At 31.6% G+C, this 16,145-nt stretch overlaps 6 protein-coding genes across 6 annotated transcripts; all 6 read right to left on the bottom strand. All coding sequences in view use genetic code 12, as the record gives it.

The window, feature by feature from the left end:
- Positions 1-72: 72 nt before the first annotated feature.
- Positions 73-3,303, bottom strand: CD36_86950 (general transcriptional co-repressor, putative; the record flags this gene model as incomplete). Its single annotated transcript, XM_002419550.1, has 1 exon — positions 73-3,303. One exon carries the CDS (start codon positions 3,301-3,303, stop codon positions 73-75), a length of 3,231 nt encoding a protein of 1,076 aa, XP_002419595.1.
- Positions 3,304-6,529: 3,226 nt separating this feature from the next.
- Positions 6,530-8,122, bottom strand: CD36_86940 (NADH kinase, mitochondrial precursor, putative; the record flags this gene model as incomplete). Its single annotated transcript, XM_002419549.1, has 1 exon — positions 6,530-8,122. One exon carries the CDS (start codon positions 8,120-8,122, stop codon positions 6,530-6,532), a length of 1,593 nt encoding a protein of 530 aa, XP_002419594.1.
- Positions 8,123-8,523: 401 nt separating this feature from the next.
- On the bottom strand, positions 8,524-10,251 carry CD36_86930 (histone deacetylase, putative; the record flags this gene model as incomplete). Its single annotated transcript, XM_002419548.1, has 1 exon — positions 8,524-10,251. The coding sequence occupies one exon, from the start codon at positions 10,249-10,251 to the stop codon at positions 8,524-8,526; it is 1,728 nt and encodes a 575-aa protein (XP_002419593.1).
- Positions 10,252-10,588: 337 nt separating this feature from the next.
- CD36_86920 (palmitoyltransferase, putative) lies at positions 10,589-11,743 on the bottom strand (the record flags this gene model as incomplete). Its single annotated transcript, XM_002419547.1, has 1 exon — positions 10,589-11,743. The coding sequence occupies one exon, from the start codon at positions 11,741-11,743 to the stop codon at positions 10,589-10,591; it is 1,155 nt and encodes a 384-aa protein (XP_002419592.1).
- Positions 11,744-12,073: 330 nt separating this feature from the next.
- Positions 12,074-13,198, bottom strand: CD36_86910 (UDP-galactose transporter, putative; the record flags this gene model as incomplete). The annotated part of the gene is made up of 1 exon (XM_002419546.1): positions 12,074-13,198. The coding sequence occupies one exon, from the start codon at positions 13,196-13,198 to the stop codon at positions 12,074-12,076; it is 1,125 nt and encodes a 374-aa protein (XP_002419591.1).
- Positions 13,199-13,444: 246 nt separating this feature from the next.
- Positions 13,445-15,223, bottom strand: CD36_86900 (signal recognition particle subunit, putative; the record flags this gene model as incomplete). Its single annotated transcript, XM_002419545.1, has 1 exon — positions 13,445-15,223. The coding sequence occupies one exon, from the start codon at positions 15,221-15,223 to the stop codon at positions 13,445-13,447; it is 1,779 nt and encodes a 592-aa protein (XP_002419590.1).
- Between the last annotated feature and the right edge of the window lie 922 nt (positions 15,224-16,145).

The following is a 16,145-nucleotide window of genomic DNA, read 5'->3' as shown; positions in this document are numbered from 1 at the left end:
ATCACTTTTTTTTTTTTTCATATCCTGTTTAAAATAAAACACACCTCCTTTTTTCCTTTTCTTCTCTATTTTCTATTCATCATCATAATTTTCATCTTCTTCAATTTTCCTCATTGGAGGTTCTGGATTTTCATCCTTCTTGGCTTTATCTTCATCATCAGCCATCACTTCATCTTCATCTTTCTCTTTCTCTTTCTCTTTATTGTCTTTCTCCACAACTTGTCCTGGCGCACTCTCAGTAGATGATGGTAATGCTTCCTTGGATTCTTCCTTTGCTGGACTTGTCTTGACTGTATCAACTTCTTTGCCTTCTTCTCCTGATTTTGTTTGTTCATTTGGACCAGTGATATTCGCTGAAAATTGAGGAACATCAACGTTATTTTCATTCTCTAATGGTTTCTTAATAGACCCATTGACCTCTTCTTTCTTTTCAGAACTTGGTTGTTCTTCAACTTTTTCATTTTCTTTTTCAACAGGTTGTTTGTCAGATATAGATTCAGTAGCTGTTTCAACAGTTGGTTTTTTTAAAACTTTATCTTCATAGTTTTTATCTTCTAAGTCATGTTTACCATTGGATTCTGGTACCTTTGTGGCGTCAGAAACTGTGGTATCTTGTTCTACTGTATTTTGAGGTACAGGTGTTGCACTTTTACTAGCAGCCATTTCAACATCATTATCACCAGGAGCTGGTTCAGTTGTTACAGTTGTTGCTACTGCTGGACCTCGAGCTGGGACTGTCTCTGATTGAGATTCGATAGATTTTTCTACTTGTGAAACATTCTGCTCAGTTTCCGGGAGTTTCTTCTCCTCAATAGTAGTTGATGGTTCAACAACTTGAGATACTGGTACTGGTACAGCATTTGTACTAGTTGATGTAGCAGGAGTAGTAGCAGATACAGAATCTGGTTTGGTTTCACCATCTGGGTTAGAAGCCGGAGCAGATACCGGTACTGGTGCTGCTTCTGCAGCTTGTGCTGGTTTTGGTGCTGCTGGTGTTGGTTCTGGTTCCTGGTTTGTAGTTTGGGTTTGAACTTTAGAAGGTTCGGAAACTGGAGCAGAAACCGTAGTCCCTGATTTAGGTTCCTCTTTTTTGTAGTCAGGAGCTTGTGTTGTTGGTTCATTTGGTTTGCTGATTTGAGGAAGTGTTGTCTCAGCTGCTCTAGGATTCAGGTAAATTGAAGGAACCTGGTTAACTTGCTCCTGTCGAACTGGTGCAATGTGTGGTGGTGGTTGTTGTTGTTGTGGCTGTTGTGGTTGTGGTGTGTGTGATTGAACTGTCCCAAGGCTAGTAGACCTTTGCAATGGATCCGGCAAGCCATTCCTTTGTTGAGGTACACCTTGTGAATGGGTTAAAGGGTGCGAATGCTGTGGCGGTAATTGAGCCAATTGAGGCAGTTGATTTTGATTGTGTTGAGGCTGATGTTGTGGTTGTGGTGGTTGCTGTTCTTGAGATTGTGGTTTCTCTTGGATTTGAGGAGGCTGTTGAGTTTGTGGTGGAAGAGGTGGTGGTATTTGTTGTCCTGATTGTCCCATATTCATCAAATGAGGTGGTGGTGGACTTTGTTGTTGATTCACTAAAGGCTTTGTAACTTGCTGATGTAATGAATGGACTTGTTGTGGAGGCAATGGTGACTGGTGTTGAAGTAAAGGTGGTTGTGATTGAATTTGAGGTGGCTGTTGTGGTTGTGGTTGTGGTTGTGGTTGTGGTTGTGATTGTGATTGTTGTTGCTGCTGCTGTTGTTGTTGTTGACTACTTTCCAAAACCATTCCTTGAGGCAACCTAGGTTGTTGAGAACTTGGAGGTGGTTGAGGTGGATGAGTATTTCCTTCTTGTTGATACTTGATCAATTGTTCTAATCTGGCCTTTATATGAGGATTGTTTGGATCCAACCTTTCTGCTTGTCGATAAGCATCCAATGCGTCACTAATTTGATTATTACAAGTCTCATATAAAGTCCCTAAATCATACCATACTTCACTGATATAAGGATTTAATCTAATAGCCCTGGTGTAAGCATCCAATGCATCACGATATTGACTTATTTGGTAATACAAAACCCCAATTGAGCACCAGAATGTTGGATTTCTTGCATCTCGATTGACAGCTTGTTGGAACGCCTCATAAGCTGCAGTGAAATCACCTCTGATCATTTCTACCCTACCCAAATAGTACCATGAATGAGCATCACTTTGATCAATATCCAAAGATTGCTTTAAATATTTCAAAGCAATGTTCAAATCTTGTTGGAATGGTTTATACAGTTGTGTTGCGCCATTAGCTGGTGTTGGTGGGTTTGATTCTGCTTGAGAATAAAGACAACCCAATTGTTGCAAAACCTTTGCATGATGAGGATTTACTTGCAACACTTTTTCATACGCTTCCTTAGCACCATTCCAATCCTTTTGTTGTTCCAACACTGAACCAATTTGAAACCAAACATCTGGTTGTGTTAATGGGTGTGGTGGGTTATTCAAAATGTATTGGAAACATTCTAATGCTGGTTGTAGTTTACCTTGATGCTTATAAATGATCCCTAAACGGAAATAAATTTCATTGGCCTTGTCGAAATTTGGATCCAAATCCAAAACTCTTACAAAGGCTTCTTCAGCATATTCCAATGAACCATATCTGTCATATAAAATACCAATTCCATGCCACAATTTTGGAATGTTGGGGTTTTCTAAATAAAACAAAGCACGTTGGTAAGCAGCATAGGCTCTTTGTAAATCATCCAACATCAAATAACAATGACCTAATAACCCCCAGGTTTCACCATTCTCGGCATGGAAATTAAGGGCCTGTTCATATAATTCAGCAGCCTTAAGAAATTGATCTTTTGCACGATAAGTATTTGCTAATTTAATTAAAACATCAGGGTTATTTGGTGCATGTCTTAAAGCAGAATCGTAAGAAGTTAACGCACGCTCAATGTCACCTAAACTCTCAGCCAATGAACCAATGGCTAACCAAGTTGATGCTGTAGTTTCATTAAGAGCTGCTGAACTTGGTAATTGTTGTTGTTGCTGCTGTTGCTGTTGCTGTTGCTGCTGCTGCTGCTGCTGCTGCTGTTGTTGTTGTTGTTGAGCTCGGACTTGAGCAGCTTGTTGGTTAGCAGAAGCTGCTGCTGCAGCAACAATGATACCAGGCCCATTATGATGCTGCTGTTGTTGTTGCTGAGAAAGGGCTGCAGCTTCATGAGAATTTGGAGGAGCCCCACCAGCATGTAGTCCGCCATTCAATGGTGGTGGTGGAGGATGTTGCTGTGGCTGTTGTTGTTTAATTGTATGGGCTGTCGCATACATCTTTTTCTGTTCTTTAATTTCGGAGGGAAAAAAAAAAATAGTTCAAACAGCTACCAATAAAAAGGGTTTGGGACCTATTTTGTTTCAAAAAAAAATGTATATCAAGGTAGAAATACAATAATTCAAAAATGAGATAATACAATTCAAATAAAGAAATGAATAGTTGGTAAAGGGTTGTTGTTTTTTTCTTCTTCTCGTTGAAAGTCCTAGCGAAAAAAAAAAAAAAATGCCAACAGTGGGGAGGGAGAAAGTTGAAAAGAGTTCACAATGTATGCGGGTGGGTGACTAACGCTATAACTGTCTAGATTGGAGTATGTTGTTTAAAAACAAAAAAAAAAAATGATAATCTCTTCTTAGTGATAATTTGTGTACAATGAGTTAATAATTGGAAATGGAATGAATGAATGAATGAAATAAACCAAATATTGTAATTTGTTCCAATTAGTTACTTATTTCTTTACCTTTTTCTTCGATAGGTTGTTGTTGAATGTGATTGATGATTGATTTTAAAAATAAAAAGAAAAAGAAAATAAAGTAAAAATTAAATAAAAAAAGAAGTGGACAACAGGGTTAAATTTTTTTTTCTTTCTCTTTTTCTTTATTTTTTTTTTTTTCTTTGGGTGCTTGTTGAAGTTTTTTTGAAAGTCTGTGTGTGTGTGTGTGTGTATGGGTAGTAAATTGGTTTGGTGGATTTTGGTGGATATTTCTATTATTATATTTATATTTCTTTTTTTTCTCTGTCTCACTCTCTGTTTCACTCAATGTTTGTTCCTGTTGTGATTGTTGTGATTGTTCTTGTTGTGTTATGACTGTTGAGAAGGAATGTTTGGAATTTAATATGTGACGTGCGTGATATTAATAAATTGAAAATGCTCTTTTATACGGTTAATCTCAGGATTTTGAATTATGGGGCAGAAAAAGAGAGAAAAAAAAAAAAAAAAAAAGAAAGAAAAAATATTACAGGAAACACCGAGACGTAGGAAATCAGACAAGAAATGCAAGATGGAAGGAGGAGGAGAAGAAGAGACAATTTGGACGCAGAAAAAGGAAAAAATGACAAAACAAAACAAAAACAACAAAAACGGATGGCAAAAAAGAAAAGCTCGCTACAAGGCCACTTCAGGAATTACAATTGACAGAAGCTCACAAGTATTTGTTAGTTGCCCAGAATTGTACTTCACTCAATTACCCACCCCCCACCCACCTGGCAAATTGGAAGGCAAACAAAAGCCAAACCAAAAAAAAGCAATCAGTAATCAGTAAGGAAAAGTTAATAATAATATTTTGTGATTATTATTATTCGTTCATCATTTTCTTGAAATGGGGGTGCCAATAGGGGGTGTAAATAGGCTACTGGTTCTTTTTTTTTTTGATATGAATAATCTTGGTTTTGTGGCAATTTCTGTTTAATCAACGCAAAAATAAGAAAAGAAAAAAAAAAAAGGAACAACAATCAAGGAATAATAATCATCATCTGGCTATTAGGTTCATTGCACCCCGGGTGTAAAAATTGTTTTATTTTTTCATCTTCAAATTCCAATTCGTTCTAGCACAGGCAATTCCGGATTTTTGTTTTTCGCTTTCTTATTCAATTGCACCCGTTGACAAACATACATCTACACCTTTCACTAAACTTCTGATGAACTTATTACTTATTTATTATGTCCTTACGTGGTAAGGCAAAACCATAATGCATGCCAAATTTTTTTGAACTGAATTATTATCCTCATCATTGAATACGTCAATTGGTACGCCATTTTAAAAATAGAGTTTTAATTCATTTTTTTCTCACTCACTCGGAAAAGCTCGGCCACATATTTGGCGGAGGCCAGCATTTGTGACTATGGACATGATAAGACGAGGTTACCACTGTTACCATGAAGGGGGGGTGTAAATCAACTTCTATCTTGTAAAATCCAATTTTCAACAAAAGCCCTAAGCAACAGGAGAGGGTGAAAGGGCAAGATGAAAACAAAGTTTCTCCCACAACAACAAAAAATGAATCTTATTTGACGAGAAATTGTAGATAGCTATTATTCATTACAACCACAAGAACAAATCAATTGTTGATAGAAACAATACATTCCAATTCTCCATAATAGGCATTGTCCTTATGGCTTTTTTTTTCTTTCTTTCTTTCTTTCTTTCTTATTCATCAGCAATATCAATTTTCAAAATCTTGGAAAACTTAAGTAATACTCTTCTGATTCTTCACAATCTGAGCAGATTTGTTAATTCCCCCTTTTTGGAAATTTGAAACTAAGTTTTTTTTTTTCCATGGATAACATTTTAGTAAGATTTTCCAAGAAAATTTTCAGTTTTCTCACACCGGGTTCGCAAAAAGTTGGGGATGCTTGTTTGAAATTCGAACCCAGTTATAAGTGACCTTAAAAAGTACAATATAAATAGGATCAAATTATTTCAGTTAATCAGTTTCTACTTCTGGTGGCTCCTAAATTAACACTAATTGCTTCTCTTGCCAAATTGTATGTCGTTCGTTTGAAAAATGTGAAAACCACTCTTTGGTGGTTTTTGTGAGAATAGTTTGGTTGGTCTTGATCTCGTAAATTTGAACGTGGTGCCACCTTTCTACTTAGCATTGTATTGTTGGATTTATTTTTTTTTTTTCCGCGAGGTGAATTACAACAATAGGCCCCATGTCAAATTTCACGTATTGGTCGCATTTCATTTGCATTGGCCCAATTAACAGTTTTCCACACAGTCTACTAAATCATTTGTAGTTAATGTGTGCAATTTCTATTAAGAAGGTTCTTGCAAGTCATAGTCAGTAGTATACCATTTGATGGGAGTTAGAAATCAATCCATTTTAAAATTCCAGCAAGAGCATTTATAGGCAAAACCTCTGTCGTTTGGATATTAAAAGTGAGTGAAAAACTGACAATTCCAGTTTTTCCGTAAATGTTATTATTTAAACTATTCATGAAGTCTGTAATGGTTTGTGTTCTTGTAATGAAGCAAAAAAAGAATGACTTCCTTAGCTGTATCTTTTTTGGCAACACCAATGGTAGTAGGTTTTTTTCAACTTTTTATTTGGCAACAGAAATAACTAATTCTACAAGACGTCTATAGAAAAAAAAAAAAAAACATGCTGTTATGGGTTGCAAATCTATTTAAGACAAAATATCCTTTTTGGGAAATACATAAAGAGATTCTATCACTAATAGCAAACCCTTTTCCTCTTCTTCCTCATTTGTTCTATTTCTTTCTATAGATGTAATCGTTTCCCCTTTTGATCTCTGAACGAACTATTGAATCCCAATAAACTATTCAAATCTTTTGACCATTGGTTTTGATTAGTGGCAACACACCAAATTCCATTTTTGTCACCATAACTACCACTAGTGTTGTTTCCACTACCACTAGGGCTACTACTGGTACTGCTGCCGCTGCTGCCGCTGCTAGTACCGGCACTGGTACTGGTGCTAGTAGTTTTGTTACCACCACCAGTACTAGACAATAAAGACTGACCACCTGAAGTAATAGCTACTTCCGACGTGATATGTACTTCATCGCCAGGATGAAGATCAGGTTGAGTTATACCATCTATGGTTAATTCAATTCTTTGATTTCTATTACTTTCAGACAATCTAATCATTATATCTGACAGACTAGGCAAGATTAATGGTCTAAATGATAAAGACCGCGGACAAATTGGAGTTAATAAAACACAAGGGACAGAAGGATGAGTTATTGATCCCCCTGATGATAATGAATACGCCGTTGATCCAGTTGGTGTTGCAAATATAACTCCATCAGCAAAAGTGGTAGTGAAAAATTCATTATCAATATAAATATCTAATGATGTCAAATTTGGTGAACTCCCACGATGAATAGTGACATCATTCATAGCATGAATCATTTCTTTAATTTTTCTAGAACCATTACTACTTGAAGATTGTTCTTCTTTAAGCTTTGATATACTTTTTTCCCCATTAGTTTTCAATTTTTTATTAGCTCTTTCTCCATCATCCAAAGTTTTAACTATTTGTTTTCTGATGACATGACATTCCAATCGATTTCTATGTAATGCTTTACTTCTACCTTCATAAACTTCTCGAAATGTTTGTTTATAATTTTTAAAATCAAATGGTAATAAAAATCCTAATGTACCCATAGCAAATGATAATATTGGTGGAACAACAACATTCAGAAATAAACTAACTCCATGTAAAATTGTCCCATCTCCACCTAATGTAATCATCAATTCGGTTTTATCAACAATATCTTCATTTTTACCAGTATAAATAACATGATCAGTTAATGGATCCATTAATTCTTGAATCGATTTACCACTAACACTAGTACTACTACTAATACTACTACTACTATTTTGTTTAATGGTGGTTGTCGTTTTCAATTCATGCATTAATTCATCAGCTACTTCTTGATTGACAATAACATTAATTGATGGATATTGTTGATGTAAATGATTTATAAATTCAATCATGGCTTCACGAACACTGGCATCACCAGGTTTTTTCGCAATGTATATATTTGTTGGTGGAGATGATGACAGCCATACAATGTTGTATAATCGACTTTTGGAAGATTTGATATATTCAGGTAATTTCCCCGTAGGTAATTGAGTACATGATTGAACCGTTAATGCCATTTTCGGTTGTGCTTTTTCTGGTGTTGTTGATAAAGATAATTGAGCTTTCCCAATGATTAATTTCGATGATAGTGGGGTTGATTTAGTTATCGTATGTAATGAATTAAAATGTATTAGTCTGGATATATTAGTTTGATGGTGATTATTAACTAAACAAGGACGAAAAAGAAACTGGATTTTAAACATGAAAATATTAATCTAAAAATCAAACGATATATAAATAAATATGAAACACTTGTGATCATATGTGTATGTATGTCGTATTTATATTATATTGCGATATTATATGTTTTTTTTTTTAACTTTTTTGTCTGTTCATTTTTTTTTTTTTTTCCGAAGCGAAATTGATTGGGCCGGCAGTGATGCGGATGTGGGGGAGGAGAACGAGGTGACGGTGGTGTGAGTTTAGTGAGTCAATCGTTCAGTTTTCCCCTATAAAAGCTACCTTCTTCTTCGTTGGAGGTTTGAAGAACTATTGGACCAACAATTTACATGAATCTCTTAGTCTTATTAATTAATACGATACAATCTAATTATACAATACAATAAAAAAAAAAAAGACAAACAATCTCTAAATATTCTTTGAATTATGAACCTTTATTTAGTTCTTCAATTTCTTTTAATTCTTCTTCAGTTAATTTTGTGGCATCTTCCATGGGTTGATCCTCTTGTTTCAGTTCCTTGGTTGGCTCTGTTGGAGTTACCTCTGGCTTATCAACCTCTTTTAACTCTTCTACTTTCTCTTCAACCTCTTTTACTTCTTCTGCTTTCTCTTCAACTGGTTTTACTTCTTCTACTTTTTCCTCTGGAGCTTTTTCTTCAACCGGGTTTGTTTCTTCTGGTTTATCCTCTTCTATCTTATCGTCTGTATTCTCATTTTCATCTTGTTGTTTATCTTCTACTATCTCTTTATTCTTCTCAACAACGGGTGTTTCATTCTTATCAATATTCATTGAATCTTGCTCTTCTTGTTTATTATCAACTATAGCTTTCTCCCCCTTATCTTTCTCATCATCTTCATAAAACTCATTGTCTGGTTGTATTTGAGCATCTCGACTCATTTCTGAACCTCCTTTTGTATCAATTGCCATGGCTGTATCTTCTTCAATATCTCCTAAATCTTCTGGATCATTAGGAACTTCATTCATTTGTACTGAAGGCGCGTGTTTTGTATTTTCCAAATTGGCAATAATGTTTGTCAAAATTTTATCTAAAAATTCTGGAGAATTCTGATTAAACATATTAGATGATCGAACATCCAATTTATAATCAGGGCCATAATATTCATAATATTCATTATAAGGTAATTCATCGGGTAATTTGACATTGTTCAATAATCCCAGTTCATAAGCCCAAGTACGAGCCACGTTTCTCATAGTATAACCACCTCCACCAACTACCATCATGGGTATGTTAAAAGATTTAACAAAATTGATACAGTTAGCATGACCATTCATAGATAAATTAAAACAACCTAATCGATCACCACTCAAGGAATCTCCTCCACATTGTAAAACAATGGCTGAAGGTTGATACCATTCGATGATTTTCGATATTACTGGTTCAAATATTGATTTATAGGTGGCATCATCAATACCATCACGTAATGGAACATTAACAGCATGATATTTCCCCTTACCTACTCCAATATCTCTTAATTCACCAGTTCCAGGGAAAAACTCTCCGTATTTATGGAAAGAACAAGTCATTACTCTATCAGTAGTATAAAATGCTTCTTCGACACCATCACCATGATGAACATCAATATCAATATATAATACTCTTGGATGGTATCGTAATAATTCAATGATTCCCAATACAATATCATTTAAATAACAAAACCCACTAGCTTCAGATTTTTTTGCATGATGTAATCCACCAGCATAATTAATGGCAATATCACATTTACCTCGATTCAATCTTGCTGCTCCTTCCATTGAACCACCACCACTAATACCACAATATTCAAATAATCCATCGAAAACTGGACAATCATCACCAACATTAAATTTAATTTGTTCTTTAGTAAATAAATCTAAATTATCAGGGTTAACTCGACTAATAAAATCAATATATTCATCAGTATGAAATTGACACATTTCTTGTTTTGTTGCTGGTTTGGCTCGATAAATTTCCATTTTTTTATATAATCCATAATTCATAATTAATGAATGAGCCATTCTTATACGATGAGGTTTCATGGGATGACCAGCACCATAAGCATAATTCCCAATATCAGCATCATAGAAATAAGCAATACGTTTCTTTTGAGTTGGATCAACTTTTAATTCATCAAATGGGAGTTCAGTATACATGATTAGAAGTTGGTAACTAAGTCTTTAATGGATAGTGTTTGGTATTGGTGTAGGTGTAGGTGTGGAGAAATGAAGGGGAATTGAAAAGTTGTTTTTTGTTGATATAAAAATTTCGTTGACAATTTTTTTGTGCTAGTAAACTTGAATTAATAGGCAAAAAAAAATTGTTTGTATCACAGAGAAGGACAAACAAATCCTGTAATCCTCAACACTTGATCAATTCAAACAAAGAGGGTAATAGCTAGGATAAGTTGATATAACTCTATGAAACAACTACTATAAGTATATTAAATACTGGGTCAAGTGTGTACATATATATATATTGCTACCGAACTCTTTACACCATATTTGCTTGACGTTCTCTTCTTAATCGATCTTTATAATTAGACAATTGTTGATTCAATTGTTGTTGTAATTCAGCATTATGAAGATATTTAGTATATATTTCTTCATTAACTTTAAAATTGATTCCATTATTAAAATCTTCTTCAGATATTATGGGTGTTGTTGTTGTAGTTGTAATTGTAGCAACAGTTATTGGTAATAACCATGTGATCCAATTTGGGCCCATAACCAGTTTCCAATTTTCCATTACTCCTAAATCAAAAATATTTGTATTTAATTTCTTACGTTTCCCATTATTATCAAATTCATAATTGAATCTTTCATCATTTGCATGGCCACGATAATTACATCGTTTTTCTTGGAATTCAATAGTTGTTAAATTCTTACAACATAAATAAATCAGAAATATTGCAAATACACTAACAGCAATGGCAAATGCAAATGAAAGAATTAAAACTGCAACTAAATTGAGTGATAATATTTCATCTTCAAATAATCCTTGGGTGATGAATTTATATAGTATTCGAGCACTAATAATAAATAAAAACCAACAATAAATGGCAACATAACTTAAGAATTGAATGAAAAATTTATAATTATAAAATCCAATACAAGTGGAAAACCATGGACAATAATGATCCATTTTTAATATACATTTTCCTGATGATGAACAATGATGAGATCTATCAGGTTTCCACACTGAACATTTGGTGCAATACCTATATCCTTGATTGCCATTAACTTTCATAGTATGTATTATCATTGATTCCGGTGGTAAATCTATTGGATCATCATTGTTACTGTTATAGGGATTCTCGTCTATCATTCTATTCAAATTGTTGATTCTTAATTCCGGATAATCTAATGGAGATCCAGGTCCAATTAGAATAATCTTATAATAAGTGATAATACATAGCACGTATAATATTATACCAATTATATTCAATATTGTTAAATTCAAGGATGATTTAATGTAATTTGGGAAAATAAATAATAGAACATATAATGACCATGTTAAAACTAAAGTGCAAAATACTTTAGGAAACAAAGTCGCTAAAAAGCAACAAGATGTTTCTAATGATTTAAGGATAGAGTTTCCGTTGTTATTACTATTAATCATGGAATATTTATATAGTATAGCTGCCATGTATTTTGAAAAAAAAAAACCCTCGGAATGTTGCTAAGAATAGTGTTTGATTTTTTTTTTTTGTCCCCTGTCGTCACCGCCCCTCGCCAAAGGATTGGTTTTTCTTTTTACTGCTTTCTCACTGTTGCTAATTCGATATCTTGGTACAACTATCAACTATCAACTATCAACTGTTTTTTTTTACAATTCAACAAACTACCTATAAGCTATTACAATTCCATAATACAAGTTATTTATAAAAGTTCTTTTAGCTACCCTTTGCACATAAGTAATGTAAAACGGTATTCTATATTAAAAGTCTATAAAACATGAGATTCCTCCTTCCATTTTCTATGCTACTTTTGATTTAAGATTCTTTTGACTTTGTTGTTGTTGTTGTTGTTTAAATTTAATGAAAGCTTCTAGTCCAATACCACCAAATACTAATCCAACACCAACCCATTGTTCCCAACTTAAATGATGACCAAATAAAATCACACTAAGAATCATACTTAACATTTTCCTTGTCACTGTGGCAGTTATTAAAATGATTGAATCAAATTTTTCAAGAATAATAAATATAAATACTTGTCCAATTGCACCACAAATAGCAAATCCCATAATATCAATCAATAATTCGGGATAATTATTAATGAAATTAATTGTATAATCAATTTCAACTTTATGGAAAATAACAGTATATAAACTTGTCCAAATAAAGATGAATAAATTTAATAATGACATTAATTTCCCACTAGTTAATTTATTTTCTAAAGGTAATTTAAATAATTGATCTTGAGTTGAATTAGTTAATCCATCTAATATCATTGATCCAATTAAATAAGTCAATCCTAATAATGTATTACCATCATTAATTTTGGTTTTGGTAGTAGCATGAGCCATAGTAAATAAAATAACCCCTAAAGTGACTAATCCAGCTACTAAATATTTATAATTGGGGAATTTAGTTTGATAAAATATAAAATGAACTATCATAACTGGAATTAATTTACATGATTTTGCTAATAAATAAGCTAAATAATCTAAATGTTTTAATGATTTATAACCAATTGGTGAGGCAATACTAGAAGTAATTGAAATTAAAATCATAAATTTTAAAACATTATAATTTTGTTTTCCATTAGTGATAAATATAGAAAATGGATTATTATTGTTGTTGTTGGAATCCTGCAATCCTTCTCCTTTTGGTGATGATTTGAATTTGGTGGTTGATGTGATGGTGACATAATTATATATGAAACCAATTATTGAGGCAAATAATGCTTGAATTAAATTTATAATTATTGGTGCTTTGAAATATTCATTATTATCATCACCATATGGTTTTGTATTTATACGTTCTTGTAAAATCGACCAAGTTAAAAATGTTCCATATAATCCACAAACACATATTATTAAAGTAACTGCTTTATTTTTTCCTTGTCCTTGTTCTTGATGTTGGTGCTTGGACGTCATCTAGGTGTTTATATATTATGGGACAAGACCAGATCAAAAAAAAAAAAACGATATAATCAATTGAAATGAATTGATCAAACAAAAGTGTCAAAAGAATTTGAAATTTTTCTTTTTTTTTTTTTTTTTTTTCACAACACATCAAAAAAAAAAAAAATTAAAAGACACGCATACATTAGTTACACAATTGACATGGCATTATAAGATAGTTATTAACTTGTAGACTTTAATATACATGTACTACTTATTCTAACGACGACCAAATATACCGAAAAATCCACGTTTTTTCGTACTTTCATTATCTTCAACATTAGTAGAAGAATTATCAACATTGATGGAAGTTTCCACTGGTGTTTGTTTGGCTAAATCATACGAAATATAATTAAATGCAACATCAAATAATACTGGTTTACACATGATTGGTTCAATTTTATTTAAATTTATTGTAGATAATCCTTTAGGATATTTATTCAAATTTTCAATAGTATATTGTGAACTTGATATGGTTTTAGATTGTTCAAATTGAGCACTTATTTGATTTTGTAATATTTTTTTCTTGATATCATTTTTGAAAATAGATATTTGTTCATTAGTACTAATATTAAATGGGAAATCAGTTTTATAATAAATATTATTATTATTATTAATTTTAATTGAAATTTCTTGATTAATAAATTGATAAATTTTTAACAGTTCAGCAAATTGACTATTAAATTGATAAGATTCAGCAATTATTTGATTTTTTTGAGCAATGAAAAATGTTTCTAAATTATTTAATGAATCATATAAATCTTCATCATTATAAACCCCAGGTAAATCTTTTAAATTTTGAATAATAACAAGAATCCCATTATATAATCTAATGATATCTTTATTATCATCAATTTTAATCAATTGTCCAATCAATAATAAATCTCTTTTCAAAGTGGTAAATAATAAATTATAATTGATATAAGTCAATAATATGGCCCGATTTTGTACTTGATCTAAATCATCATCATCTTGATTTCTTTCAGTATCGGATTTATGTAATGATAAAATTTCATTCCATTGAGTAATAATCGAATCAAATTGATTAATATCATTTGATTTATCCCAATGAATATTATTATTCAAATAAGAAATTTTCAATGCTATTTCATCATTATAAATAATTGCTGAATGATCTCTCCAATTGACTTGTTTAGAAATTTCAAAATTATCATCATTATTATTAATGATATTGTCTGTAGTAGTATATTTACTATCAATTAAATTTAACACCGGAGTTAAATAAGTTACCACATTATCATGACAATGTTTACGAGCAATTGATTTTAAATCAGTAGTAGAATGAATATTCAATTGAGAAATTGCCAAATTTAATGATGGATCAACTAATGTTTCAATTAATTCATTACATAATGTTTTATTAAATGAATCATCTTCTTCTTTATCATCATCATAATCATCGTCGTTGTTATTATTTAAAGAATGTTGATGATTATTATATAAATAATCTAATCCACATTTAGCTATTGAAAATGCATGAAGGGTATTTTGCCAATTTTTTTTAACAATTGATAATTGACCAATAATTAATGCTGTATAAACAAATATTTCTACTTTAATATCATTAATTGATTCAATATTAGTCAATTCTAATAATTCTTGAGCATGAATTAATGATCGTTTAAATTTTGTAATTAATAATTTTTTATAATTTTTTTGCAGTTTCAGTTTCAGTTTCAGTTTCAGTTTCAGTTTAATATCATCAATTTCTAAAATATTTTTCATTTCTAATCCATATAAAAAATCTCTTTCAGCTAATAATAAATAAATTAATCCATATTTTTTATTGGATTGATATTGATCTTTAGTAAATTTAATAACTTTATATTTTTTACTATCATGATTAATTAAATTCAATTCATGACGTAAATTTTTAATTTGTTTATTGATTTTTTGTCGTTGTTTTTTAAAATCATTTGAAGTGATTAAATAAGCACTCATTCGAGTACCTAAAGTGGTAGCTAATGGAGATTCCATGTTTGTCAGTACTTGATTGGTAAGTCAATATTGGATTACAAAGATTTTCCAAAAAAAAAAAGAAAAAGAAGAAAAATCCAACAAAATTTTTTTTTTTTTTTTTTCTTGTCAAGTTCACACGACTTGATTTGTTTCTGTCTCGTAAGACACAACCATCGACTACTACTACTACTACTACCACTACACGCTTCTGGTTCCATGATTCAAAGCTTAACAAGACTATATGTCCTTGACTGAGTTAAAGTAGGTATGATATTTTAAAAAGAATTAATTTTCTTGAACTATGTTTATATGGGTGAAGAGATTGTTTTTTTTTTTTTTTTTTTTAATTAAGATTGTAAACAGTTTTTTGATCTTATTTTTATACCAAAAATTACTCAAAAAAAAAAAAAAAAAAAAAAAAAAAAAAAACAGACGAACTTAAACCAACATTGAATAAAAAGTATTCGAATCAAAAGTTTAGTATCTCTCTCTTTATTAATAAGAACATTTATATATATACATCATTATTCTGTGTAATTATTGGTTTGTTTTGTATCTAGTTTTCTTTTGGAAAATTAAGGAAATTCCGTCACCAGCAATTGTCTCTCGGTAGCTTAGTTGGTAAAGCATTAGACTGTAACTGATTAATACCGCTGTTCCAAAGAACAGTTTTATATAATTGCGATCTAAGGATCGGGTGTTCGACTCACTCCCGGGAGAAGATTTTTTTTTGTTTTTTTTTTTTTTGTCGGCGCACAAATCTAACACAAGATCTTCTTCTACTACTACTACTACTAGTATAACAAACATATAAATCAAGAAACTAGACATCATAATATATGTTAAGCTAAAAAGAGTCAATAAAAAATAATATTAATAAATGTCACTAATATAGAATTATACAAACATCAACCTTCAATGAATGATGTAATGATTCTAT

This window comes from Candida dubliniensis, chromosome 3 (assembly GCF_000026945.1).
Source record: "Candida dubliniensis CD36 chromosome 3, complete sequence".
Taxonomy (NCBI): domain Eukaryota; kingdom Fungi; phylum Ascomycota; class Pichiomycetes; order Serinales; family Debaryomycetaceae; genus Candida; species Candida dubliniensis.
The sequence above is the reverse complement of the archived record's forward strand: the minus strand, read 5'-3'. Positions and strand labels throughout refer to the sequence as shown.